The sequence below is a fragment of the Lissotriton vulgaris genome, chromosome 12 (assembly GCF_964263255.1).
Source record: "Lissotriton vulgaris chromosome 12, aLisVul1.2, whole genome shotgun sequence".
Taxonomy (NCBI): Eukaryota; Metazoa; Chordata; class Amphibia; order Caudata; family Salamandridae; genus Lissotriton; species Lissotriton vulgaris.
In genome coordinates this window covers 741,761,729-741,789,647 of record NC_141700.1, presented here as the reverse complement: position 1 = coordinate 741,789,647, position 27,919 = coordinate 741,761,729, and the positions used below count along the sequence as shown (strand labels likewise).

The window sequence follows — 27,919 nt, the reverse complement described above, 5'->3', positions numbered from 1 at the left end:
GCAGACTGGACTACAGCAATGCACTCTATAAAGGCACCACTACCAAACTCATGCAAAGACTCCAGACGATCCAGAAGGCAGCTGCCAGGCTGAATCTCAACCTACAAAAGAGAACCCACATCACCCAGCACCTGAAGGGCTTCCACTGGCTTCCAGTCCAGAAGAGATGCCACTTCAACCCACTGACTCACACCAATATATTTTTAAGGACTGTTTTGCTGAAATCTAGATGGCGGATACTCTTGAAAACACCTTGAAGCTCCTACTAATCTAATGATGCAGGAGGTGAATTAAGACTTTTGACCATCATATTTTCCCAATGAGGACGGTGAAGTAGTATTTTTGTCTATTTCCAGGTAAGCTGTGGTTAGCTGCATGATACCTTGCGGGGGAGGCCACATTTTAGCCTCCTTGGGGAGTTGATGGTAGGAGTCCACCTGGCAACCACCGGGTAACTATGTCATTTAGTTAGGACATACAATGTGAGATGTGTTGTAATTTGAAAATGTCAACACATGATAACTATCTACAACTTTTATTTTTCTGTCTCTGTCACTATCATTCTTTCTTTTACTGTTTTTATAAACCACCACGGATTTAAAGCATCAGTGAGTTTGGGATGCATCCCCGTGCCCTGATGAGCTTCCCATGAATTTCGTAGGCAATAAAACATGTCGGCAGTTCAAGTTAAAATGGTCTATCCATGTGTTTCTTTTAACCAAGTGTGTACACTATTAAAATAAAGAATGTGTGGAATAGTGGATCACAACTCATTTTTAGCTAGGAGATTTATTCACCTTCCTTCACATTACAGGTTGTGGACGGTTGATACAGAAAACTATTATCTACACGTTATAATTTTTGCACCACCTCACATGAGCCTTAGAGTTAGGAAACACTTCTTTTTCTTTCCGTTAAGGAATTTGCCAATAATAAAAGGACAAGCAAACTGATGAGTACCAACCAGTAACTCCATGGATGGTGTTTACCTGAGTCACTTTTCTGACTTCTCTCACATCTTTTCTTTGGTGGGTGTGAGATCAGTGGTGGATGGTTGATATATAATTTGTAATGAGAACACTTAGAGGTAGACATGACTGGATAAGTTAGCATAGCCTTACCCAGGAGGATATACCATACCTGCTTAATATAAGTTACAAAGACTATACGTGTTCTGCCTAACCAGGTTATTTTTGTGTGATTCTCAACCTACCCAAGAGAACCCACATCACCCAGCATCTGAAGGGCTTCCGCTTGCTGCCAGTCCGGAACAGATGCCAATTCAAGCTATTGACTCACGCCTACAAACCCCTCCACAACCTAAGACCAACCTATTTGAACCACTGCTTGCATTTCCCCTGACCTCCAAGAAATCTCCGCGCCGCTCACCTTGCTCTTGCACAAACACCTCACATATGCCACTACGACTCTGCATGACGCTCCTTCTCCCATATCGCAGCCAAAGCACGAAACACCCTTCCCAACCACCTAATCACCGCACCCTCACTGACCCACTTCAGGAAGCGGCTCAAGGCCTGACTCTTTGATTGATACTTGCTCCAAGCTCCTGGATATCCTCTTAGGTGACAAGCTGCGCTTTATAAGTACAACTTAATTATTTGATATATTAAGCATTTGTTGGTTTTAACTTTACTAGGTTCAGATGTAATGGTGTTTCCTTTCTGTGTCTACGGGTTTTGCTCAGGTTCGTGACTGTAGGTGTTTTTATTCAACCTTCCTCATATTATGCAGGTGCAGTCTTATTTTGCCTTTGCTTAATTTAACTAAGCATGGGCTGAAAATTCGCTCCGTTCGCGGAACTTGCGGATTTTCCGCGATTTCGCGATCCGCGAATCTCGCGAAATCGCGGTAAAGTCCGCGAATCAGCGGGGACGAACTTTCAGCCAAGCACTTACAGGGTTACAGCAGCAGGTGCAAAAGTTGAAGCTAATTTTTTGTAACCTTTTACAAAAGGGTTACAAAGAAATTAACTTCAACTTGGGCACCTGCTGCTGTAAGCCTGTAAGTGCTTCCTGGCGCCTCGTTGCCTACTTGCAACTATTCTCTGACCCTGCTCTGCCCCTTGAAGCAGGGTCAGAGAATAGTTACAAGTAGGCAATGAGGCACCTGTCACGAAAATTAAACCTCAACAGGAAGCACTGACAGATATAAAAACAAGCATTTGCAATGCAATAGGTCTCGCATTGGGAAAGTTTGAGCTATTGGTCTTGTAAATGACAATTTTTTTTATTTATGTGTTGGTTTTGAAAATAGCTAAATTAATAGCTTTGTCATTTACAATGCCAATAGTTATAACTTTCGCAAATGTGACACCCGTAGCATTTGTAATGCAACATGTTTTGTATTTACGTGACTTAGATGTATTGATATTACAAATTACAATGGCTTTTAATTTTTTTAAATAATTAATACTTAAATAACAGTGATGTTAATTTATAATGGCAATAGCTTAAACTTTTGTAAATAACTTTTGTGAAGATTATGTTCAGTGTATTTTATTGTGACGAAAATCCAAGAACAGAAGTGAAATATTAACATCTTTTTGTGACATTTGTAATAAAGCTTGAAACATTAAGAGAACATATTTGAACCAGTTGTTGTTGAATGGTTGCGCAGATTGATGCTGGGGACGCGCTGAGTGGTGCTGTGGTGGTGCTGAGTGGTGCTGTGGTGATGCTGAGTGGTGCTGTGGTGGTGCTGACTGATACTGGGATGGTGCTGAGTGATGCTGGGGTGGTGCTGAGTGGTGCTGTGGTGGCGCTGAAGGATGCTGTGGTGGCGCTGAGTGATGCTGTGGTAGTGCTGAGTGGTGCTGTGGTGGTGCTGAGTGATGCTGTGGTGGCGCTGAGTGATGCTGTGGTGGCACTGAGTGGTGCTGTGGTGGCGCTGAGTGGTGCTGTGGTGGTGCTGAGTGGTGCTGTGGTGGTGCTGAGTGATGCTGTAGTGGTGCTGAGTGATGCTGTGGTGGTGCTGAGTGGTGCTGTGGTGGTGCTGAGTGATAATGTGGTGGTGCTGAGTGATGCTGTGGTCGTGCTGAGTGATGCTGTGGTGGCGCTGAGTGGTGCTGTGGGGGTGCTGAGTGGTGCTGTGGTGGTGCTGAGTGATGCTGTGGTAGTGCTGAGTGATGCTGTGGTGGTGCTGAGTGATAATGTGGTGGTGCTGAGTGATGCTGTGGTGGTGCTGAGTGATGCTGTGGTGGCGCTGAGTGGTGCTGTGGTGGTGCTGAGTGATGCTGTGGTGGTGCTGAGTGATGCTGTGGTGGTGCTGAGTGATGCTGTGGTGGTGCTGAGTGGTGCTGTGGTGGTGCTGAGTGATAATGTGGTGGTGCTGAGTGATGCTGTGGTGGTGCTGAGTGGTGCTGTGGTGGTGCTGAGTGATAATGTGGTGGTGCTGAGTGATGCTGGGGTAGTGCTGAGTGATGATGTGGTGATGCAGAGCGCAGAAAGGCACAAAAACCAGTCTAACAAAGGGCAGAGGTGCAGAAAAACAAGGGAAAAACGAGTCTAACAGAGGGCAGAAGGGCACAAAAAAGGAGTCTAACGGGGCAGAAGGGCAGAAAAACAAGGGAAAACCGAGTCTAACAGAGGGCAGAAGGGCAGAAAAACAAGGGAAAAATGAGTCTAACAGAGGGCAGCAGGACACAAAAAACGAGTCTAACAGGGGGCAGAATGAATCCCGCCCTGCGTGTTTGTCCACGAAGATGCCACTGTTTTGTGCAATACCTCTACTTAACTGGAGTACTTTCAACTGTCTAATCAGTAAGTGCTCCCTCGTTGGCTAAATGTATAGGGGCAGATTTACAATTACTGGCGCATCCCCAGGAATGCACCAGTTATTGCGCGCCGCAGCTCTGCCACCCATGGTCCGCCGCATTTACAATGCGGCGCACCATGTGGCAAAAACGGCACAGATGCGTCACGCATCTGTGCCGTAAAAGCAGCGCATTGCTGGAGATGCGTCGCAAGCACGACGCAGCTCCAGCAATGCTCTGGGGGGCCCTATCTCCCAAATGCTGCGTCAAGACTTGCGCCTGCTTCAAGCAGGCGCAGGGTTTTGACGTAACATTGGCCTAAACGTGACTGAGTGAAATCTTGTAGATTCCACTCAGCCACTTTTAGGAGGTATACCTGCGCAAGAACGCCCTCCCCTGCGCCGGAAAGCCTCCTGATGGCGCAGGGCTTTACAACGTGACAAATATCTCAGCATTGCTGGACGCAGCTCCAGCAATGCCCTGGGGGGCCCTATCTGCCCAATGCTGCGTCAAGCCTTGCGCCTGCTTCAAGTTAAGTGGACAAATCATGAGTTTGACAGTCACGTTGTCCAAATGGGAACTACTAGATAGACTGTCTGTGGTTCTTGCTCATTGCACAGTGGCTATGTTTTTAACATCATCTACAAGATGGAAGATTTGAGACATTATCCAATATAGGAGCACAAGTGCATGTAACTAGATGGCTAATGGTGTCAGATTGCAATTTTAAGAGAGCAAGGATATTAAGCAACTCCACCTGAATATTCATTTTGTCTGAGGGGAAGTGTAGGTCAGCTGTTAATGCAACCATGACGTTGAGCGATTTGCTCCATGGATCCATAGAGTCATGACAAGGATCATTAGGACTCTTTGTGGAATCAGAAATAATTGTGTCATATTTTGCCATAAAGGAGAGATCTGCAGATTTGTTTGAATTGTTCTTACATTCCATATGGTTAACCATTAACAAACTTCTCGCTAGTGAGGGATGGTTATTGGCATTTCTACTATCGATAGTTGTCATGTTTTCAAAATGAATTTTTGATAGAGTTAGGGTCAGTTATGGATCTGTAGTTCTAGGTCCTATGGATGAAACTGGGCTAAAAGGGGCTATGTTTGCCTTTTCACTGCTTGTATCAAGACTCAATAAGTTCTGTTTTGAAATAAATATTAGCTGTAATCATATCTTTTGTCAGTGGATAAGAAAGGCTCAGAACTATAAAGGGTTTGCAGACTGCACCTGGGCCTAGCCAGGCCGCTGCCACTTCCCCTCAGCTCAACCCTCTGAAAGCAGTCCCTAAAAACTGGCGCAACGCCACTTGAGGCTGTCATGCGTATGCCCAGACTCTTTTCTCCACTACTGATTTTCGTCCAAACATGTTGGAGCACACAAGGGGCTTGCAGACTGCACCTGGACCTGACCAGACCATCTCCACTTCCCCTGGCTCTACCCTCTGGCAGCAGGACCTAAAAACTGCTGCCATGCTGCTTGTGCCTCACATACTCTTCTCTTCACAGTTCTCCTCATGGTTGGCAGTTGACGGTTGGTGGTTGATGATAAGGCTACCAGGTCATGACAAGGCTCGGGTGGGTTAACAGTGAGCAGATTTTTTTAAATTATGATGTAAACTTCCCTTATACCTCTTACACCTCTACTTCTGACTAAAGCCACTTATGCTTCATAAGCCTCTAGTGAATTTTACTGTATGCAAATTGCCCTCAAACGATGTCTGTGTTTTAAATTCAGTCTAGTATCAGGGACCTTGATCACAGCCATAATCATTAATCCATGCGGTTTGCAATCCTCACTTCCCTTTACAATTTATTTTAAAACAAGTCACACACCTACTGTAGTGCATCCTGGGTTCACCTAAGGGGCAGAGTTGAATGTGAGTGCTCAGGCCAATGGGTAAATAGCATCATTCTCTCATCTCACCTCACCACCCCACTCACCACACCCCCTACAGATGTCCATTATGAGGGGTAGGGATAAGGAGATGAAGATGTAGATGGAGCAGGAGGTCCGGATTGTATGGCCACTCGGTCAGAGTTGTGGTCAGAGTCTTGGGCCACAGGGATCAGGGAAAAATGGCCACGATCGATGTGGCATGATGCAGCAAAGAGGTTCCTCTGCTACTGCCACCACACCTTACATGGCTCCGCTCTACACTCTTCAAGCTCTGAGTTCAAGGTTCTAACCGCCATAACATACCATAGCGTTGTGTATGTGTCCTTCAATATCTTTTGAAAAATATTACTTCATACTCAATAGAGTTTAAATAAATTCCTTTTTGGAAAATTTCATATATATATATATTAATAATTATATTAATTTTAGGGATTACTATTGTACCACTTGTGTTTTTTTAGTGTCATTTGAAAGTTTAATATGTAATTAAAAGATTTTTTACTTTGAATTAGCAATTTAAAATGTAGAGGCAGGTTGTTGGGTTTGTTGTTGGAAGTTATTTAACCGCTTAACAGAGGCGCAAATTTCTCAGTGTGCGGCGGTTTAAACGAGTGGGCGTGGCCGTGTAGGCCAACGGTCGTGCGCAGCACTACAGAGGTAGTGCACGCAACAGCTGTTGGCCAACGCGTGCAGCAAAGGGTTTACATTATAAATTGTTTATGTTTATTTTTTATTTTAATAAGAGATTTCGTGGTAATATATTCTCCGAATTATTTATAATGGTTGTTTGGTATTTTTATTATAGAAATCTGTGCTTTTAAGTTTATTTATTAGTTTGTAATTTAGCATTGGGTTGTTGGGTGTTTACGAGATTAGGGTGAGAAAGTATTGAAAAAAAATGTATTGAGTTTTATTTATCAAGGATACTTTTTACTTTCATTTCTGAATATAGCACTAATAAGATTACCCACAGTTGTCAATTAACTGGTCAATTATGTGGATGGCGAGCAATGCATATCATGCTGCAACACCTTGTATGAGTTAAAAGTGGGCGGATTATCCTCTTGTCATGACTAAACACTAATGTGTAAATTAGGGAACCATGCAATGTATCACTTAAATTAGTGCAACCAGTTCACATGTAAAAGTTGGGCAGTCTGTCTTCTCTTTCTATGCACAACCAGCAGAATTTCAGATATCTATAAATATGCTTTGTATATTTCTTTATTGTCAAGATTCTTGATCTTGATGGACAATATAGTGATATCCCGAATATATTACAATAGTATTTTCTAAATATCTATGCTCTTTAGATGTATTTTAGAAGTAATTGAGCACATTCAGTAGTTTGACAAGGGCACTTTTGTAGCCAAAATGTATCAATGCTGTTGTGGAATTAACAGCATTTGCATCCTGGAGTGCTGGCTTGTGTGCCGATTTGGGGAAACCTAGTAGATATATCTATACTACTATTATAAAGAGAGAACTTGCACCTTTTGGCAAGGTAATCTCGGGAACCACAGCGCCAATCTACACACGCAAGACATCTTAGAAAACCTCAGGGCAAGCAGAAGGACATAGGCTACATAAAAATAAAAATAAAACGTTGTTTAAAATATTAATAAATTTAAAAAAGTAGTCCCTTGCAACTAGCACCGGCCGCGACGTCTGCGTGAGGGGAGGAGCGGCGTTCACCAGAACCAGGAAGAGCAGACTCGAGCAAGGAGTTGAAACGCGTTGGGACAGAGAACGTTTTCAAGCTACTGATGAAACTTGTTTGTTTAATAAAGCACTGGAAACTTCATGGAATCATGGCTCAATGGCGTTTTCTACTTAACAGAAAGATTGTGTTGGATTTACGAGCAGGAAGTTCTGTGCCTGCAACATTGAAGCCGCCTTATTAAGTATGTGGCCTCTTTCACTGAACATTTTGTGGTGATTTATTTGTTAAAAAGAGGCCGGACTCACTCGGATTATTCTTTGGAAAAGAGGGAACTTTCCAATAATAACACCAAAGAGCACGAGTGCAGGAGGTGAGGAGAAATACCTTTCTAACTCACGGATTCCAAATGAAGTAAAATGCAATATGGAATATCATGCTGGGTGAGCTTGCATATCTGACGAATTGTGGTTTTATTTTTCGCGCACTGAATTGGCTTTTAAAAATGACACTCAGCAGTGTGTGCAAGATGCCTAAAACACTGCATGAAAATACTGAGGGCCGATTAGCATTCATTGCGCATGCTGAAAGTAAATGACATTCAGGCTCCGTGAATTATTTAATCAGGGGCCTATAAAACATAGTCATTTCAGTAAAGCAAGTGATGTGATTATTTTCCCGTGAACAAGACTCGAGCAAGGAGTTGGAACGCGTTGGGACAGAGAACGTCTGCAAGCTACTGATGAAACTTGTTTGTTTAATAAAGCACTGGAAACTTCATGGAATCATGACTCAATGGCTTTTTCTACTTAAGAGAAAGATTGTGTTGGATAGCACTCTTTCATGTAGTTATCCCGGACAATGGTATCACTGTGAGCCATTTACTTTCCTACGGCCAATCGATCCAAGCAGCCCGACTGACTTGGAGAAATGGATTTGTTGTACCCAGGGCACAAGTCCTAAATGAAGAAGTGGGGGGACGCTCGCATACAGGAAGTGACATCACAACCGGAAGTGACGTCACGAAATGCAGCAACCTAGAAGTGGGGGGACGCCCACAGACCGGAAGTGACGTCAACGGCGTCCATCCATTGGTTGCAAAGGCGAACCTGGTAGGTGAAGGGGCGTGGTGACCGGCGTGGTGTCCTGCGGCAGTCCGAGAACCTTCCGATTTCAGCCATCCACCCGCGCGCACCTATTTTGTAAGGGTGGACGCGGTTTTCATTATAAATGGTGGACGGCTTTGTGATTGAGCAGGGTGGACGGCGTCCACCCTGGAAAACCCTCGAAAATAAGTGGGGGGATGCCGTCCACCCGCGTGGTACCCCGACTCGTGCCCTGGTTGTACCTCAAGCTGACATTGCACTGAACATTGTACTGTTGCTATAGGACGGGGAGAAAGTTATCTCACACCTGTGTGGTTCATTCCTGGAATCCATGGGTTGCCCTCTTGCAGACTTGAAGGCAAAATGGGATGAGATGTTAGGGGCAGAAATAATAGTAGTATAGATAAAGAGAGAACTTGCACCTTGGAGCCAGGTAAACTCGAAAACTACAACACCAATCTGAACACCCAAGACATCTTAGAAAACCTCAGGGCAAGCAGAAGGACATAGGCTACATAAAAATAAAAAAAAACGTTGTTTAAAATATTTAGAAATAAGGACGTTTATAAAAATAAAGTAGTCCCTTGCAAGTAGCGCCGGCCGCGACGTATGCGTGAGGGGAGTAGCGGCGTTCACGAGCAACAGGAAGAGCGACGACATGAGCGCCGGGAGGAGCGTCTGCGTGAGGGGAGGAGCGGAGTTCACCAGCAACAGGAAGAGGGGAGAACATGAGCGCCGGGAGGAGCGGAGGAGCGGTGAGAAGCGGAGGAGCAGTGGCAGCGCGGGGAGGAGCAGCGGATGAGGTAGCTGACAAGCGGTCAAACAGTGGAGCGGTAAACACTCCAGCGTAGGGAGGAGCGGCGGATGAGGAAAGTCGGGACCTGGGGGGGGGGGTTACAAAGCCGGGGCGGGAGACGGTAGGCGCTATGCGCTATGCCCAATGTCGGGGCAGGGGGGCGGCGGGCGGCGTGAGGCTCAAGGCACAAGGCTCAAGGCGGAAGGCGGGAGGCGGGAGGCGGTATGGCCAATGTCGGGGCGGGAGGCGGGAGGGTTGCGGACTGGGCAATGTCAGGGGGTGCACAGAGGCTTAAAATGCTGCCCCCAGCCCCTTTCTGCCCCAGGCAATGCTGGGGCGGGCTGCTAGTATATATATATATATATATATATACATACATATATACAAAGATTTTTATTGTAGAAATATATATATATATATATATATATATATATATATATATATATATATATATATATATATATATATATATATATATATATATATATATATATATTTCTACAATAAAAATCTTTGTAAAAATATTTAATTTACATTACTAATTAAAACCTTTTATTTGTAATGATATGTTATTTCACATTTTAATATTTGAAATCAAAATTACATTTAATGGAACACTTGTGAATATGTTTAAATACTTAGCTTAATTTTGAGTATATTTTGTTCAACAATATTTTTTACTTGAAAATTTGGTAGTTTACATACAAAGATTGCAAACTCATTATTTTTCTAAACAATATTTTTGGCACAGTATTCTGCTGTCTCAATACTGTTGTTGATGTTCTGTCATATGACTGTTTTCTTTCTGCTGCACCACTGCACAAAAGTAATGTATACCTGATATTTGAGTAAGTTTGTTCTAATTGTTGAATGACAACTTCCAATCTGCTTTTAGGCAAGGGTAGATTTTTTAGCCAATTTATAGGGATTGCATTTGGGGACAAATACTTGTTGAGCAGGACTTCTATCACTTTTATCCCTGGATCCATGCTGCTGCTGGTGACAGTGAGTTTGGAAGGATTTTATGCCTCGAGGTGTGGACTACACCACTGCCCTGACCATTCAGGTTAGGGTGGGTGGTGGGTCCACTCTGCCACTGATTTATGCCTTGCGGTCACCAACGGATGCAGGATGTGAGCATGCGGACCTGGCTGAGCCAAATCAGGGTTGCAGACCCCCACAATGCCGCCTCTACATGGCTAGTCCCTTCATCACATTGGAGATATCACAAAAGTGCTGATCAAGGTTTTGGATGAGCAATCCAGTTGCCCTTGAAGAGGTGACGTGGGTGTCTGACTATGGCTCACAACTAGACAGCAGGAGGTGCACCATGGCCCCATAGCGAATCTGCAGGGATTCAGACACTGAGGAGGGTGAATAGGCTGAACTGTGTCCTTTGCAACATCCCCCTTGGGCATCAATTCTCTCCCAATCTACTGCCTCATTTTTGTCCCCATGACCTGACTACAGAGATAGCTATGTGAGGTAGGTGCAGACTTGCCCATCGGGATTCTCGTTGCCAATTGTCTGTTGTGAAGAACCCAGGTTTCCATCCTGTATGTTCTTCCTGGTGGAGTTTCCATCTTGGTGATATATTTAATTTCCAGTGGTGGTGGGAATAAAAAGAGGACCACCTAAGCCACTCTGAATACAGGCCTTTTCCTTCATGACAAAAGTAATAGAAACACATAACAGCTCTTTCTAAACCCTCAGTGTGGTAGCCTTTTTGGATTGGGTGATTGCTTGTAACACCAACTGCTCAAATGACACCTGCCACAGAACTTACTACTGCAACTAGGTACTCCACCATTTCTGCCCCCTCTCATAAGAGCAGTCTACACAATAATGTGCCATAATCACATGATTACATTGGTTAACTGAATTACTTTGACTGCTGCTCTATCCTCGCTGTCTGCCACCAGTCATTACACCTCAATGCACAGGGTATGATACCTCGGTCCATCCTGGATGGGTTATTTCAATAGGGGCTTTCAAGGCTCTTACAACAAAAGGCCTGTTTATGAAAAAAGCCTCTCCTTTCAACAAGACAATAGTATACTGGCTCAGAATTTCCCAACCTCCTGCCCATGGCAACATACCTCAGAAGACATGGAAAGCACTATTGCGCAGATCCACATCTTGAGATGTGGAGTGCCCAAGGGTGGCCTCTTTATTTCTGTGACCTCAAGTAACTAGCACCCTGGACTGTTGGACTCTCTGCTAGGGGTTAGAAAAAGTAGATCTCATTCAACATGAGCCTATCCCACATGCCCAAGTAACTATGCCTGCCTCCACGCCAGCAACCCTCACCCCCTGCATCACCCAATATCATGAAACCTCACAGACCAAATGCTTTCTTCATTACTTACCCCCCGAATCTCTAAGCTCCTGCACCAAACAATTCAAACTTAGACTAATCAAACAACACCATGAAAAAGACTCCTAGCGGCTCTTTAGACAGGTTTACCCCCAAAATTTTTGCCTCCTATTTTTCTGACCCTGTTTTCGTTGGCTATAGGACTGTAACACTTTCCTACTGCTGATCAATGCTAAAGTGCACATGTTGTCTGTATAAGTTGTGACAATTATTGGTTATCCATGATTGGCATATTTGATTTACTGGTAAGTTCCTAGTACATTGCACATTGTGTGCCAGGGCTTGTAAAGCAAATGCTACTAGTGGGCCTGCAGCACGGGTTGTTCCACCCAAATGATTAGCCCTGCACATGTGTCTTAGACCTACCATTATAGTGTCTGTGTGCGCAGTTGTAAAGTCCCATGTTGTCCTGGCAAGTGCACCCGCTTGCCAGGCCCAACATTCCCATACCCTACATGTAAGGCACCCCGAAGGGAGGCCTAAGGTGCCCCCATGGGCCGGGTGCAGTGTATGTCAAAGGTAGCACATGAACTGGTGCATGTGACATGTCCTGATAGTGAATATTCTGTATTTTGTTTTTCACTGTTGAAAGGCTTATCATAAGCTTATCATTGGAGTTGCACTGTAACATTTTTACATGTTTAACGTGCAATAGCAACAAGATAGGAAAATAGAGTTTAGGCTCTCTAAACTTAGAATTTATTAATGCATCTTTTTGTGAAGGTGGTTTTTAAATTTTGTGTTTGAAAATCCCACTTTTAGAAAGTTGCCATTTTCTTGCTTTACCATTCTGTGTGTCTCTTGTTGTTTGTGAATTCAGCATCTTGTGTTTCAGTGACAGGAGCGGGGATGTGCATTCACTCTAGACAGTCATGAAGGGGTTTAAGGTGTGCCCTGCCTTGCCTGGGTGACTCATTGCAGGGCTGAATAGACCTGGTATGCAATTAGAGTGGTGGGAGGAGTTTTGATTGCACCTGAATAGGATGTTGTTTTCACAATCCAGTCTCAGCCCCATGGGGTCATGCTGCACCAGGGAGGACAGGACTGGTTTGAGCTGGATTCAGAGACACTTATAGCAAAGAGAACAGTGACAAATTGGGGTGTAAGTATTACACCTAAAACTGCAGGAAATTAGATTAATTCAAGGAGCAAGAGGACCCTGCCAAGAAGAAGAGCAGGAGGACTGTGTGAGAAGTGCTGCCTGTTCTGAGTGAGGGGTGGGTTGGCCAGCAGTTGCTGCTTATGTGGTGGAGGAAAAGGAAAGACTCTTTTTGCCCTGCTGTCATATCCTGCTGGAGAAGAATCTCCAAGGGCTTGTATATGCTTTCCTCCTTTTGGAAGTTTCAGGAACCATACACCTGCCTGGGAGGAGAGCAGGAGAAGTTGTGTGAGGAGTGCTGCCCCTAACTTGCGTGGGGTTGGACTGCCTGTAGTGTTTTTGCCTGTAGTGTTTTTGACTGTCTTGGTACCTTTCTGGTGGTGAGGAAACGGGGAAAGCACATGAAGAGCGCTGTATTTCCTCAAATAATGGAGAGGAAAGTTGCCCAGTGTACCAGGAAGCATGTGGTGAGCGCTTTAGTTGGGTTAACTTCTTCCACTACAATCAGTGTATGAGGTGCTCCTAATTGAGCTAGGAGGCAACCTAAGAAGCCTGGTATGCCCCAAGGGGACAGTTCGAGCGTAAAGGTGCTGTGTCCCCTTCCTCACCTCCAGCACATGCGCCCACCCAGGCTGACAAGCCATGGAAAGAAGGAGTTGCATTGGCATCTCCCGACACAGCCTCAGGCTGAAAGAGGTTACCGGGCGACCTGCTGAGCTGGAGTGTGGCCCTGCAGTAGCTTTTGACAACAGGAGAAGCAACTGCTCAAGCCAATGAGGGCTGACACTACCTCGTCAGTGCTGGCAAGAGGGAGGTGCCGCACTAAGCGTGGGTGGCCCCAACAAGCAAGCGGATGGAAGTTGGCCGAAGATACATTGTCAGGCAACCACAGCCACCTGGAGTCTCTGGAAGCAGGTGGGGATGCAGCACCATCTGTGGCCACCCAGCCAAGCTCACTGGCATCAAGAGAGAAACGTCCCAGTGTGGGAACTCAACAGGTGCTCCCTGGGCAAACTGAAGTCTCACCCACACTGCCAACAGACCAGGGGAAGAGCTCACCGTGTGGCAGCTGTAAGTCTGCTGGGGGCCTTGTTCCTGCTTATTGAAGATCGCAGGCTGCTGTGTCACTGGTAGAAAGCCATTGCTGTGGTTGGTATAACCAGAGGTGTCCCTCAAGGCTCGGTCCTCTCACTTACACTCTTCAGTATCACCATGGAGCCCCTCACATCATACTCAAACATGCACAGTGCCCTACCCGCTCTATGTTGACATCATCCAGCTATACCTGGAATTATCCTCACTAGATGACATTCAACGGCTAAATGACACAATCATAAAATTCCCAAACTGGCTGTTACACAATCATCTCAAACTCAACCAAGAAAATACGTCAATTCTTCTCCTGTGCAACAATGGACAGACCCCCACCCCCTGAGTGGCTTAATTGTATTGATTCTCTTAACTGCAAAATGTCCCTGGCTGGCTCTGCCAAATCTCTGGGGATCACAGATAAATAATACACCAAAGACTGCCTTTTACAATATAAAACTCAAGCCCCTCCTCCATCCAAATATCTCAAAACTGTAATGCAAAATCTGGTCCAGTCCATAGTAGACTACAGGAATGCTACCCTCACAGGCACAGTGAATTCCCATGTAGCCCCCCCCCCTGAGAACAACTCTAAATGCAAGAGAAAGGATGGTCAAAGAAGTCAATTGACACCATCACATCTCCTCCTCCCTGAAAGACCTAAAGTGGCTCCCACTTGAAGCTCCCTGCTACTTTAAAACTTCTTGTCTCACTCACAAAGTTCTTCACACTGTTAAACCAGCCTACCTGACGGCCAAACTCACAAAGGCAGGTCAGACGAGAAACCTAAGAAGCACCAACACCCTGCTTTTTATCCCCCACACAAAACAGAAACAAAATGCCCTGGATTACTCCTTTTCAGGCAATGCCCCCAAAATCTGGAACTTCTTACCAGTAGAACTCAGGACTGACCTCTCCTTCACAAACGTTAAAAGAAAATTAAAGGATCTCCTCCTCAACCAGGTTCAATCATGGATGCAACTCTCAACACAGTTTTTACAGTATTTACTTTAACTAATTGTTGTCTATTACTGCCTTTGACAATGTTGTAAACTGCTATATAAAACATTTAAAATAAATAATAAAAATATATACCATTAGCATTGCGGGTGAAATCCTTCTATCATCTGCAAATCAAATACCCTTTTCTAGGAAGCTGTCATCAGGCTCAAGTCCCTATCAATTTTGTGTTCGTATACCTCAGTTGTGGCAACAGACTCACCCTTAGTGCCTCACTGCACCTGTTGTAAATATTGCAAATGATTCATACGTCAGCTGCAAGTTTCCTGCTGTGTCTGTACTTCATGTTATCAGAAAAGGGGGTGGTGATGGACAGAGTATCTGAATTAAACAGAACATTCATACCCAGTCAACAGATCAGGGCTTGATCCATCACTGTTTTTTAGCTCACTGCACCTCCCCCTTTTCTGAATCATTTTGTCCACCATAAGCGTGGAAGGGTATACTCAGACATGAGTCCCTTGCTCACTGCACCATCAGGATTCAAGCAAGCCGGGCCAAAGACGGCTGTAATGCCAGAAACCAGTCCCCGGAAGCTTGTTTCCTTTCCAGTTAAAGAATTGGCTTGGTAGTTTGGTCTGCCCTGTTCCCATGATGCACTGGGGCAGGGACAGACTAATTTGCATGTAGCCAGGTTCTGAGCTGGGATGGTGCAGTGAGCTAAAAAACGGTGATGGATCAAGCCCTGATCTGTTGACTGGGTAGGAGTATTCTGCTTAATTCAGAAACTCTGTCCATCACCACCCCCTTTTCTGAATCGTTTTGTCCAGCATAAGCGTGGAAGGGTATACTCAGACATGAGTCCCTTGCTCACTGCACCATCAGGATTCAAGCAAGCCGGGCAGAAGACGGCTGTAATGCCAGAAACCGTTCCCCGGAAGCTTGTTTCCTTTCCAGTTAAAGAATTGGCTTGGTAGTTTGGTCTGCCCTGTTCCCATGATACACTGGGCCAGGGACAGACTAATTTGCATGTAGCCAGGTTCTGAGCTGGGATGGTGCAGTGAGCTAAAAAACGGTGATGGATCAAGCCCTGATCTGTTGACTGGGTAGGAGTATTCTGCTTAATTCAGAAACTCTGTCCATCACCACCCCCTTTTCTGAATCGTTTTGTCCACCATAAGCGTGGAAGGGTATACTCAGACATGAGTCCCTTGCTCACTGCACCATCAGGATTCAAGCAAGCCGGGCCGAAGACGTCTGTAATGCCAGAAACCGATCCCCGGAAGCTTATTTCCTTTCCAGTTAAAGAATTGGCTTGGTAGTTTGGTCTGCCCTGTTCCCATGATGCACTGGGCCAGGGACAGACTAATTTGCATGTAGCCAGGTTCTGAGCTGGGATGGTGCAGTGAGCTAAAAAACGGTGATGGATCAAACCCTGATCTGTTGACTGGGTAGGAGTATTCTGCTTAATTCAGAAACTCTGTCCATCACCACCCCCTTTTCTGAATCGTTTTGTCCACCATAAGCGTGGAAGGGTATACTCAGACATGAGTCCCTTGCTCACTGCATCATCAGGATTCAAGCAAGCCGGGCCGAAGACGGCTGTAATGCCAGAAACCGGTCCCCGGAAGCTTGTTTCCTTTCCAGTTAAAGAATTAGCTTGGTAGTTTGGTCTGCCCTGTTCCCATGATGCACTGGGCCAGGGACAGGCTAATTTGCATATTCACACTCACTTCTTTATACATTTTACTAATCATGTAGATCCTCCTACAATGGCGTTTCCCTCACTCATACTAAGAACACGCCATAATTACTTAAGGAACACTCCTCTTCTCAATGGTCATAGCTTACGATATATCTAAAAAACGAACGTATGAAAAATAGATAGATACATAAAAATATAATAATATGTATATACCTGTGTGTATGTTATTCGGTCTTTATAGTTCTAGATTTCTCAGCGCTTCTTCGGATTTGGAGCCTCACGGCCCAAACTTCCTGATGATCTTTCCATTGTAAATGCCTTCGGGCCTCCCGTTTATTATTGTTGGTGTGATTTAGGCACTTCGTTTGAGTAGTTTATTTAATATCATTTATCTATTTCCTTTAGACTCTTTGCCCCTCCGCAAACCCACCCCCCCCCACGTCCTGATGAAGAACCCGTTTTAAGGCTGGAACTGTCGCCTACCTTCCTTTTTGGGGTCGAAACGTCGACTTTGTTTCTACGTAATCAACAGCTTGCGCCAACAATAAATACGATATTTTTACAAGCGCCTTGAGCACGTTGTTGCACAATAATGCTATGAACATTCCATGTCCTCTTGTGTATCTGGCTCACAGTTGAAGCCAGGGCGAATTTTATAAACTGCTAAAAGGATTTTTATTGCACTAAAGATTGTACAAAGAATTGTTACTGTTTTTCCTCACATTGCACTACACCATCTTCCCTTTCATCACCTGGGGCACACCTTTCTATGATGATTATAAAATACTTCTGTCATTTTGTATATTTTGCTTAATTCTCACACTGTGAGTAAAAACGAGTGTGATGAGATTTCAGAGTATCTTTGTGCTTATTTCTTTATATGTTTTCTTTTTATGTTTTTGTACTGGGACCCCCCTGTAAATGTACCGCTTGAATACCCAGGTCCCAGCAACTATATTGGGTTAACCCTTTCTTATGTACCACACACCAGAACATGGGCTTCTATGGGAATTCTCAAGGGCATATTATCAAGCCCATTATCTCCGCTTTAGCAGCAGTTTTCTGCTGCTAAAGCGGCGATAATTATAACGCTGTTCCTTGATAATATAACCCTTTGTCTTGTTGGTGTTAAGTTTCAGGTAGGTGCTAGACGATCAAGTTTTAACATTTAACGGGTTGGATTTCTGAAGTGAGAGATACTTCCAAGTAGAGCTGTGTATCATTCATGACACATTTGTACAATGAACTGGCTGTGATTAAAAGTGAAAGGAGCCACCTTTCAAGAGCCGCCATCTGAGGTTTTAAGTTCCCAGTTTTACCAAGACTAACTTGCAATGATCATCTTTTCTTACAGAACTCACTACCAGCATGCATTTGAAAAATGGAAAATATTCATTTAATTTGATGGGGTATTAAAAGGTAAGTATTGTTTCCATTTCTTAAAGTAGGATTCCACTTTTTTCCTACTTTTTACATGTTTTTCAGTCTACTGTTGAAAGTGCATTATTCTTGAGTCAACTCTTAATTGTAAACGAAAATGGCTAAGGAGATATGTATGGATTTACAGTTCAGAGCCCAGACCCAGCTCTCCCCACGTTGCTTCATTGCTCTTGGTCCCATCTGCTCCTTGCTTTTCCTACTTTTTTTTAGGTCCTTCTCCTTGCTTTTCCCTCATTTTCACTGCTTTATCCTTGCTTTTACTGCTGTTTTATAGTGCCTGCTTGCTTTTCCCTCAATTTCACTGCTTTCTCCTACTCTTCTCCTATTTTTGAGGGCCTTCTCCTTGCTTTTCCCTCATATTGACTACCTTCTCCTTGCTTTTCCCCTGATTTTTTTGTGCCTTCTCCTCCTTTTCCCTGCTCTCTACTTGATTTTTTAACCGTTTTTTGAGTGCCTTCTCCTTGCTTTGACCCTTGTTTTCACTTTTTTCTCCTTCTTTTCCTCCATTTTTTGAGAGCCTTCTTCATGTTTTTCCCTCATTTTTTGCTGCTTTCTCCTTGTCTTTTCCACCTTTTAGGCGTGCTTTCTCCATGCATTTCCCTTTTTTTCACTGCTTTCTCCTTGCTGTCCACACGTTTTTATGGGTGCCTTTTCCCTTGTGTCATAGGTTTCTCTTTGTTTTTCCCTTATTGTCTTTCCCGTCCATTTTTCTCCTGCCTAGCCCCACCCACCGCCTCCCAGTGCCACTCCCTCCTCCCAGGAGCTACTGAACGGATGCCACAGCGTGATCTGTGCCCTGCTCGCCAACTGCTGGTGCATTATTCTTGGTCCTGTCTTCTTGCTTTTTCTCCTCCTTCTTTTTCCCTCATTACAAATAAATGAACAGATCACCATTAAACAGTTATCAGCTCCAGTGCCTTGAGACCCTCACAGGTGATTTGCCACACTCACTCTATACACTCTAAACATCCTGATTGATTGATTGAAACCCACTTTTCTGAGACTTTTTCTGAAGGAACGTGTCTGTGAGACATAGTCAGAACATGTCTCTGACCTCAGGCATAGCATTCAACTCAATACCATTCATAACTCCATTGACAGAACAACTCACAATCTCTACTCTATCAACTTGCATGTGTGGACAACTTCAAGCTTAAGATCTAGCGCCAAACTCACTGTGGTACGATTGGAGCATACATATGGACCTGCAGACACAACAAAAAATCGTTTCCCTATAGCGCACACTCAACAAGTGCTACCCGCCTGCTCATGTGATCTTTGACTTTCAAATTCCTCAGACAAGGTAACAGGGATGGCATTTTTTTTCTACATGGTATCAGGAAAACAAGACTTTTTAAGGGATACATAGATGTGTTGTACTTTTAACTGGTCCTGGGAATACAGTGTTCTCAGTGTCAAAAGTGAATTGCAGACCAAGGTTGTGAGACCCATTTCTTACTTGGCCGACTGTGTAGCCAGTACCAGCTGTCAATAGAATCTTGCACCTCAATAGTTAGGTCATCAAGATACTCCTGCATAAGTCTCCTTATTTCGTCAACTAGCATTTATTTTTAGGAATACACATGAACATATTTCATGGTCCCTGCAAGGTGCACACTCTATATTTCTGGCTAGGGGTATACTGTCCAATATTATTACAAACTAATACAGACACTTTCCTAAGATTAAAAGACATCCGCTCTCTTGCAGCTAATCACTTGAAAGCTGGTTATGTGTAGATATTGCCTTAAGTGAGTCTCTGTGTAAGAATCACTATATGCGAAAGAATATTTTGATGTTCTACTCCTTTACCAGGCCCGATGTTCTGTGCGCATCATTTTCACCTGGTATTTCAAAAACAGAATTCTTTAAAAAGAAAGTTAGATTTTAAATACAACTTACCTTGCTTTGGAACATTTTAGAATCAGACCTGCAGGTTACAAACAGAAAACAGAAGTTCATATTGATCACATTGGAAAGTACTTGCAATCAAAAACAATCAGGGTGGATTGAAAGTTATGGAAGAATGTTTTCAGCTGAGCTATTAAGGACCAGTTTCATTTTTTGGAAAGGTCAGATTGGTCACATTAAAGTAATTTATGTATGTTGCCAAATAAATATTCACAGTTCATTTCCTGTACCCATGAGACTGGCTAGCTTACCCCTCTATTTAAAAACAAATACAATTAGAGACTACTTGAGAAAACCACTAGGCATGCTGAATGTAAGACTGTCTGAAAGGCTATGTGCTAAACATTGTTCAATACTCAGCAGCAGTGTTAGGAAACTGTATGATGTACTATATACAATATTAAAAGAAACATAAATGTAGCAAGAATCCATGGACATCTCAAGAGCAGACCTATCCTATGTGAAGAGAGTAGAATATCTAACTAGGAACCTATGTCGTAATGCCTGCTGCAGATGAGAATAGCTGCCGAGAGGAGAAACACTAGGGATATCTGACAACTAAAAACTTGGGAGCTTACAAAGAGACAGTAGAGAATTTAACAGAGGTAGAAAGCTGTACTTTGAAGAACTTGTGGGGAAAGTGCAGTCAGTGAGGACCATCTAAGAGACTAATAAGGTGGGATTCAGGGGAAAACAGAAGATTCATCATAAGTGAATGGAGGTTTCCCAAACAATTGCATTGAGTTACTAATACATGGATGTATGACGTTGCAACGCATGCTTTTACCACGCATGCTTTTACAACGCGGTTTTTACATCGCATACCTTTACAACGCAGAGTGCTTTTGGGTGCTGGATAGTGAATAGTTTAATTTACTATTCCAACTCCAGTCCCCGTGGACACTAGGGAAGGTGTTGGATAGTAAATTAAATCTATTCCCTATCCTAGAGCGCCCCCCAGCGCAATGCGTTGTAATGGTTTGCGTTGTAAAAGTTGCGTCGTAAAGGCACTGCGTGGTAAAAGTTGCGTTGTAAGGATGTTTCCCCTAATACATGTATATGGCAATAGGAGAAGGAATGTGAGGGAGGCATTCCTCTAGGGTCAAGAAATGTCAAGGTTATTGGAGGAAGGGGAAGGTAAACAGGAACCACAGTCAATTGTTGACACCAGCCGGACACGGATTAGGAGTTACTACACATCAATCGAATCAAGTAAGATACTCCTCTAAAGGACATTGGACGCTTATTTTGGACTTTGGCCTTTTACCTCAGCCTGGTATTGCTCAAATAAGGAGACACAGGCATTTCTTATTGGCCTAAGGCCTCTTCTTTTGAGATAATGTCCATAAGTGGGATGCTTCATACAGGTTGCGCATTACCTGATTGAATTCTTTTGGCACAAGTACTCCACCTCTATTTCTTTGCCCTGAAGTAGCCCTTGATAGGGCAAAGCGTGTTGGCTGTCTCTAAAGATGCACACCAAGCATGTGTGAAATAAACACATACAACGACATCGACAAACGACTATTGATTGATTATCACCTTGTACACCTTGTAACTTGCTGCTTGTGTGTATTGCCTCTCATCTATCCTCTTGTATGTTTCTAGTTGTGGTCATGTGGCAGCTGACCATTTGAGATGGATAATACAGATACCAAATATACTATGTGACTGGCCTAGGCCGTGCAGTTGCCAATACCCCCGGCTGCCTCTCTGTATGCTGATCTTAATTGTTGAGGAGGTAGTCAATCAATCAATCAATAAGGGAATTGTGAAGCGTGCTACTCACCTTTGAGGGTCTCAAGGCGCTGGGGGGGCAGCTCCGGTCAGACGTAGAGCCGGGTCTTACAGGGTCTTCCTGAAAATGTGCCAGTGGGGGCGCATCTGATGCCAATCAGGAGTTCGTTCCAGGTTTTTGCCGCGATGTGGGAGAAGGTTCTTCCACCCGTTCTTGCTCTGCGGATGCACAAGGCCTCGGCGAGGTTGGCGGATCAGAGGTTTTTCTTGGGTACGTGGAAGGAGATTCCATTGTTGAGATATTAGGCTCTTATGTTCAGGAGGCATTTTTAGGGGTGGGTCGGTATCTTGAAAGTGACTCTCTTCTCGATGGGGAGCCAGTGGAAGTCTCACAGGTGTTGGGTGATGTGTTCGTGTAGAGGGATGCCAAGAATGAGTCTGGCTGCGGTGTTCTATATGGTCTGGAGTTTGTGAAGCTGAGATTTTGTGATCCTGGTGTAGAGGGCCTTTCTGTAGTCCAGTCTGCTGGTCATGGAAAGTGAGGAGTTGAGTACGATGCAGAAGTTCAGGGCGTGGCACGTGGGGGTGAGGTGGCTGCCGAGTGCGGTGGGCCACCAGGTGTTGTCCCATGCAGATGGGGAGGGTCCGAGGACTTCTGTCTTCTCTGAGTTGAGCTTTAGGCAGATGTTGCTCATCCAGGATGCAACGTCTTTCATTCCTTCCTGGAAGCTGAGTCTGGTGGAGGTGGGGTCCTTGGTGAGGGAGAGGATGAGCTGGGTGTTGTCAGCATAGAATACTATGCCGAGTCTGTGCTGTCTTAGGATGGCGGCGAGGGGGACCATATAGATGTTGAAGAGCGTAGGGCTGAGCGATGATCCTTGGGGTACTCTGCAGTTGATCTCTGTGGGTTCAGAGAGGAAGGGTGGAAGTCTGATTCTTTGGGTTATGCCGGTGAGGAAGGAGCGGAGCCAGTCAAGGGTGGTTCCCAGTATGCCGGCGTCATGAAGTCTGGTGGTGAGTGTGTGGTGGGAGAGGGTGTTGAAGGCTGCAGAGAGGTCAAGTAGGATCAGGGCCGCTGTGTGGCCTTGGTTGAGGAGAGTGCGAATGTCGTCTGTAACGGCAAGTAGGGTGGTCTTGATACTGTGGTTGCTGTGGAATCCAGATTGGGATAGGTCGAGGATGGAGTTCTCTTCGATTAATTTCATTAGTTTGACGTTGATGGTCTATTCTGTGACTTTGGCTGCGAAAGGGAGGAGACAGATGGGTCGGTAGTTTTTGATGTCTTTTGGATCTGCCGAGGGCTTCTTGAGTAGGGACTTGACTTCTGTGCATTTCCAGTTATCTGGGAAAGTGCCGATTTGAAGGTGGCGGTGATGGTGCGTCCTAGCTCTGGTGCGACGGTGGCGGCGGGTCTGTGGAAGATGTGCAGAAGGCAAAGGGCAGAGGGCAGGGGTCCGTTGGGACTCCTTAGTGAATGCCTTTCATGGTTGATGCTGTGTTTTCGGTGGTGACTGGGGTCCAGGATGAGATAGAGGGCCGGTGTTGATGTAGAAGGGAGTGGTTTTGGAGTCAGGTGTCTGTTCGTTGAAGTTGTCGTAAAAGGCCTTGATTTTCAGATGGAAGTAGGTGCCGAGTTTGTTGCAGAGGTCCTGGAAGGGAATGACGTCCGAGGTTTTGCTGGGGGATTTGGTAAATTCCTGAATGATGCTGAAGAGTTCCTTCGAGTTGCTGGAGTTGGCAAGGATCTTGTTCTGGATGAAGGTCCCTTTGATGGATCTAATAAGATGGTAGTATCCTGTCATGGCGTCCTTGTATGTGTTGCAGTTTTCCAAAGCTATGATGTTTCTCCAATTCTTCTTAAGACTTCTGCAGGTGCGTCTGGATTGTTGGAGGTTGGGGGTGAACCGGGTGGCCTTCCTGGGCTACTGTCTGCTGGAGTTGCAGAGGGGGGCAGTTGTGCAGTTGGTGATCCATCTGTGAAGATCCTTGGCTGCGAGGTTGGCGTTGGTCTAGGTGGGGGGGCATTGCGTTTGAGGGTAGATGTGAGGTTTTCCTTAGTGACCTTGCTCCAGTTTCTTCATGGCGGTAATGTCAATCATACAGATACAGACTGTCAAGATAATGGGGCCCACTAAATTCCCAGCAGAATTTTTTAACAGGCTGACATCACAAAAGAGGGAGCATACATTGCACATGCATCAATAGTTTAGGGACATTGGGATGATCACTGGAGGACTTCTGACATGCTATAATAACATCTATTCTCTTATTAAATGTACAGACAAAAGTCCATGCCGAGGTACTGGTAAGCAGGCACTTTACAACAATATCGTCCCATAATGACCCTGATCAGTTGTGTTTACCATCACAATGATCAACCTGAATGAGTCTCTGTAGGCTCTAGAACTCAAAAAGATTGAGGACATAGAACAGCTCCTGATAGTTCTTTTAAGTTACGTTGAAAAAGTTGACTCCAGTTGGTGTGATTAGCTATAGTCTGTAATCAAGTGATTCACCTAAAGTTCAGAAATAGAGACTGCGTCTAACTGGTGATTCCAAGGTGGAGTTTAGGGTGAATGGAGTCATAGAAATCACACAATTTTCAACTGGGTAGGGGAATGAGGAAGGGATAATCCCTCTCTCCACTAGAGTGGATGCACCTATGCTGCTGGTTTAGTACTTACTGAGGGATTGATGGATTTTAGTGGGAGGCAGGAGTAGATGACAGAATATCGCTGTAATCAGAGGCATCCTCCTGTATTTAGGAAACCCCTTCAGGTCTACACCCTAACTACTGAGCATGCTCCAGGGGTGTGGATTATTCTCAGGACACAAAATAAAGAAGTAAATCTATACTTCTTCAAATACACTTTTGCTGGATAGATACCGCCACTCCATCAAGGAGAATGGCCTCCAGTACTTCGAAATACAGGTCAACTGGAGCAAAACAGTGTTTATCAATTATAACCTGAGCAAAGTACAGGTTTACTGACAAAATATCACCTGTGGAAATATCGCCATACCAAAATGTGATCACAGAAACATTTTCTAAAATATCGTCATGCTTACTTTATAATGTAAATGACAAACATATTTAAATAAAAATATACATAGCAATTTATTTATAATTAACATAATAAATTATCAATTTAATAAAAATATTTTAACATTTTAAAATATTAATAATTATAAACATTAGATTTTTCCCTACACAAAACATGATAATTTAATTTGAAATAAAGTACTCTGTAAAATTATGTATATAATACATATACTATTCCCACTCCAATTTATAGAACAGTAGGAAACATGTTGGGCTCAGGAGGAGTACATTTTGCTACTTCCACTCTACACAGCGCAACAGTATGGAAAATGTTCAATTGCGTAGGGGTAACATTTTCTATTCCCAATTCCAGTCAGTGCAAGAGTAGGGAAATTGTTGGACTCATGAGAGCTAAATGTAACTATTTACACTGCATACAGTGCAACAGTCGGAAAAGTGTTGAATTGCGAAGGGGTAAAATATATTATTCACCACTCCAGTGTATGCAACAGTAGGGAAAGTGTTGGATTGTGGAAGGGTACAATTTACTATTCCCCCCATAGTCAGTGCAACAGTAGTGAAAGTGTTGGATTGTTGAGTGGTATCACTTATTATTCCTACTCCAGTGTATGCAACAGTAAGGAAAGTGTTATTGTAGATGGGTAAAATGCACTATTCCCACTCCAGTCAGTGCAACAGTAGGGAAAGAGTTGGATTGCAGAGCAATAAAATGTGCTATTCCAACTCCAGTCACTGAAACAGTAGACAAAGTGTAGGATTGTGAAGGGGTAGCATGTGTTATTACCACTTCAGTCTATGCAACAGTAGGCAAAGTGTTTGATTGCGGATGTGTACAATTAACTATTCCCAATCCAGTCAGTACAACAGAAGGGAAAGTGTTGAACTGTGGAGGGGTAAAGTCTAGTATATCCACTCCAGTCAGTAAAGCAGTAGAGAAAGTGTTATATTGTGAAGGGGCAAACTTTTTTATTCCCACTCAAGTCTATTCAACAGTAGGGAAAGTGTTGGAATGCGGCGGGCACATTTTACTTTTCCCACTCCAGTCTTTGCAACAACAGTGAAAGTGTTGGATCTCGAAGCAGTAAACTGTATTATTTCCACTTCAGTGTATGCAACAGCAGTGAAAGAGGTAAAATGTTGTATTCCCACACCGGTCCTATACCCCTACAAAACCTACAACCGTTACCTAAAACTTATCATTTTAAACTATTAATTACATAATTAGCATAATGAATTATCCATTACATAATTAACATTAATTTAAAAATAAATAATAAATAATTAAACTTCATTCACTTCTCACCCTATATCCCTACAAAGCCTGCAACCCAAATCTGAAATTGTATTCAAACAAATTATAAATACACAATTAAGGTAAATATTTATCAATCAAGTAATTCATATTAATTTAAAATTAATTAATAAATATTTATAATTAATTTACTTTACACCCTATACCCCTACAAATTCCACAATCCATACCTAAAATTTAACATAAAAGAAAATTAATTACACAATTAATATAATTAATTATCAGTGCCAGCATTAATATTAATAAAAATTGATTAGTAATTTATTATATTTAGGTTACTTCCCATCCTGTACCTCTATAAACTCCACAAACTGCTATGGTCCCAAAAAGTACAAAAAATTAATAAACTAAACTTAATATTAATACAAAATAACAACTATAATAAAAACATAAACAATAATTATACAATCATTTATAACATATACATTTAAAATATATACTAAAATACATAATATTAATTAAAACCAATATTATAAACAACTATAATTTTGTAAACGATATTACTGATATCAATATTTGCTAAGTCAATATTACTTACAATAAAATCGATATTTTTGACAAAGATATCTATGTCACAATATTTTAGACACAATATTATGTTATGACAAAACTTTAGCGTCAATATTTTGTCTGACTTCCCCCTTTACTAAAAAGAAAATCAGGGATGCTGACAAACATTGTATCCAATTGTCACTACTCTGAATTCTCTACAATATTGCAAAATGTCCTGTTTTACACACCAGATACTTTCTCCTGGGACGAAAATGTTGAAATTCAGACACTATTGTGAGATAAGGGACACCACAAATGGAACTGAAGATGCTAAATGGGCCAGTATATGAGGGAGTCCTTCCCAATGTATGGTACTAACACTGGACCACACAACGGGTAGAGATCAATGATTGGGCCCGAGCTGCAGGAAGGAGACTTCAATAATCTAGACTGACGGACTTCGGTATTCAAAAAGAAAAAAGAATGATGGGTAGAATGCTTGAGTTAATCTCAAATACATGTAATTAGTTTAGCGGGATTCCAGGTAAACAATTTTTTGCCCACCGTGCCAACTAGGGCAGGACTAAGTCACATGCAAATGTGCTTTAATCAAGTTCCAATAGGAATAGTACAGCCCAAACTACCAGGTCAGATCCCCTCTGAACGGTAACAATCAACCACAGATCACGTTTGACCTACTTAGGCCAGGTAATTGATACATAACTAGCCTCTTGTAGCTCAGCAAGGATGAAACACATGTCCGGGTAAACCCTTCACATTCAGAACATCACTATAAAGAAGAGAAGAAAGTGATGGGGGTCATTGAATCTATATTTGCCGTTGGTAACTGCTTGGCCATCATGTTTCCCCCCCCCCCCCCCCCCCCACCCACTCCACCTCAAATCCGGCAAAATGCAAATCAGCCTTAAACCTGCTCCAATAGCAACAGTCTAACTTGAACTGCCAAGTCAGGTCCTCCCTGAACCGGAAGCCAAGCAATCTCAGACCAGTTTCTGCTTCATCAGTAAGGTTTAGATTTGTTGCTTCAAGGCATTTGTATTGGCAATGCAGGACCCATGTCTGGGCATACACAATGCACACTGTGGCATCACACTGAGAAAAACAAGGGATGGGTGAAGGATGCTTGAATCGTTCCCAAACCCAGGTAATTACTGGGGCTGCATTAGGGTCAATTTGTCTGTGCTCACCATGACACCCGGCCAGGAGCCAGTCATATGCAAATCAGCCTTGGTCCAGCTCTTTTAGAAACAGGTATTGTGTTTTCGGTAAAATCAAATGATTGATGCAGAGGTAATGCCTCAGGAAATAATAAAAATATGTGGAGGTTGCAGAATATCTGATTTCTGCTTTGAAGCAGGAAGCAACATCCTTTGAAAGAAGTGATTAATCTGAAGCATCTACCAGATATGGCATGAAAACTTGGATGTCTTCTCGTGAAATGTGAAATGGAATGCAGTATCAAGTAGCAA

General features: G+C 43.5%; 1 protein-coding gene across 1 annotated transcript in view; it reads right to left on the bottom strand.

The window, feature by feature from the left end:
- LOC147678521 (uncharacterized) overlaps positions 1-27,919 on the bottom strand; it is a 180,878-nt gene that overhangs the window by 40,161 nt on the left and 112,798 nt on the right. Inside the window, exon 6 of the mRNA XM_086946038.1 lies at positions 19,816-19,843. Coding sequence (XP_086802164.1) covers positions 19,816-19,843 — 28 coding nt within the window. The remainder of the gene's footprint in view (positions 1-19,815; positions 19,844-27,919) is intronic.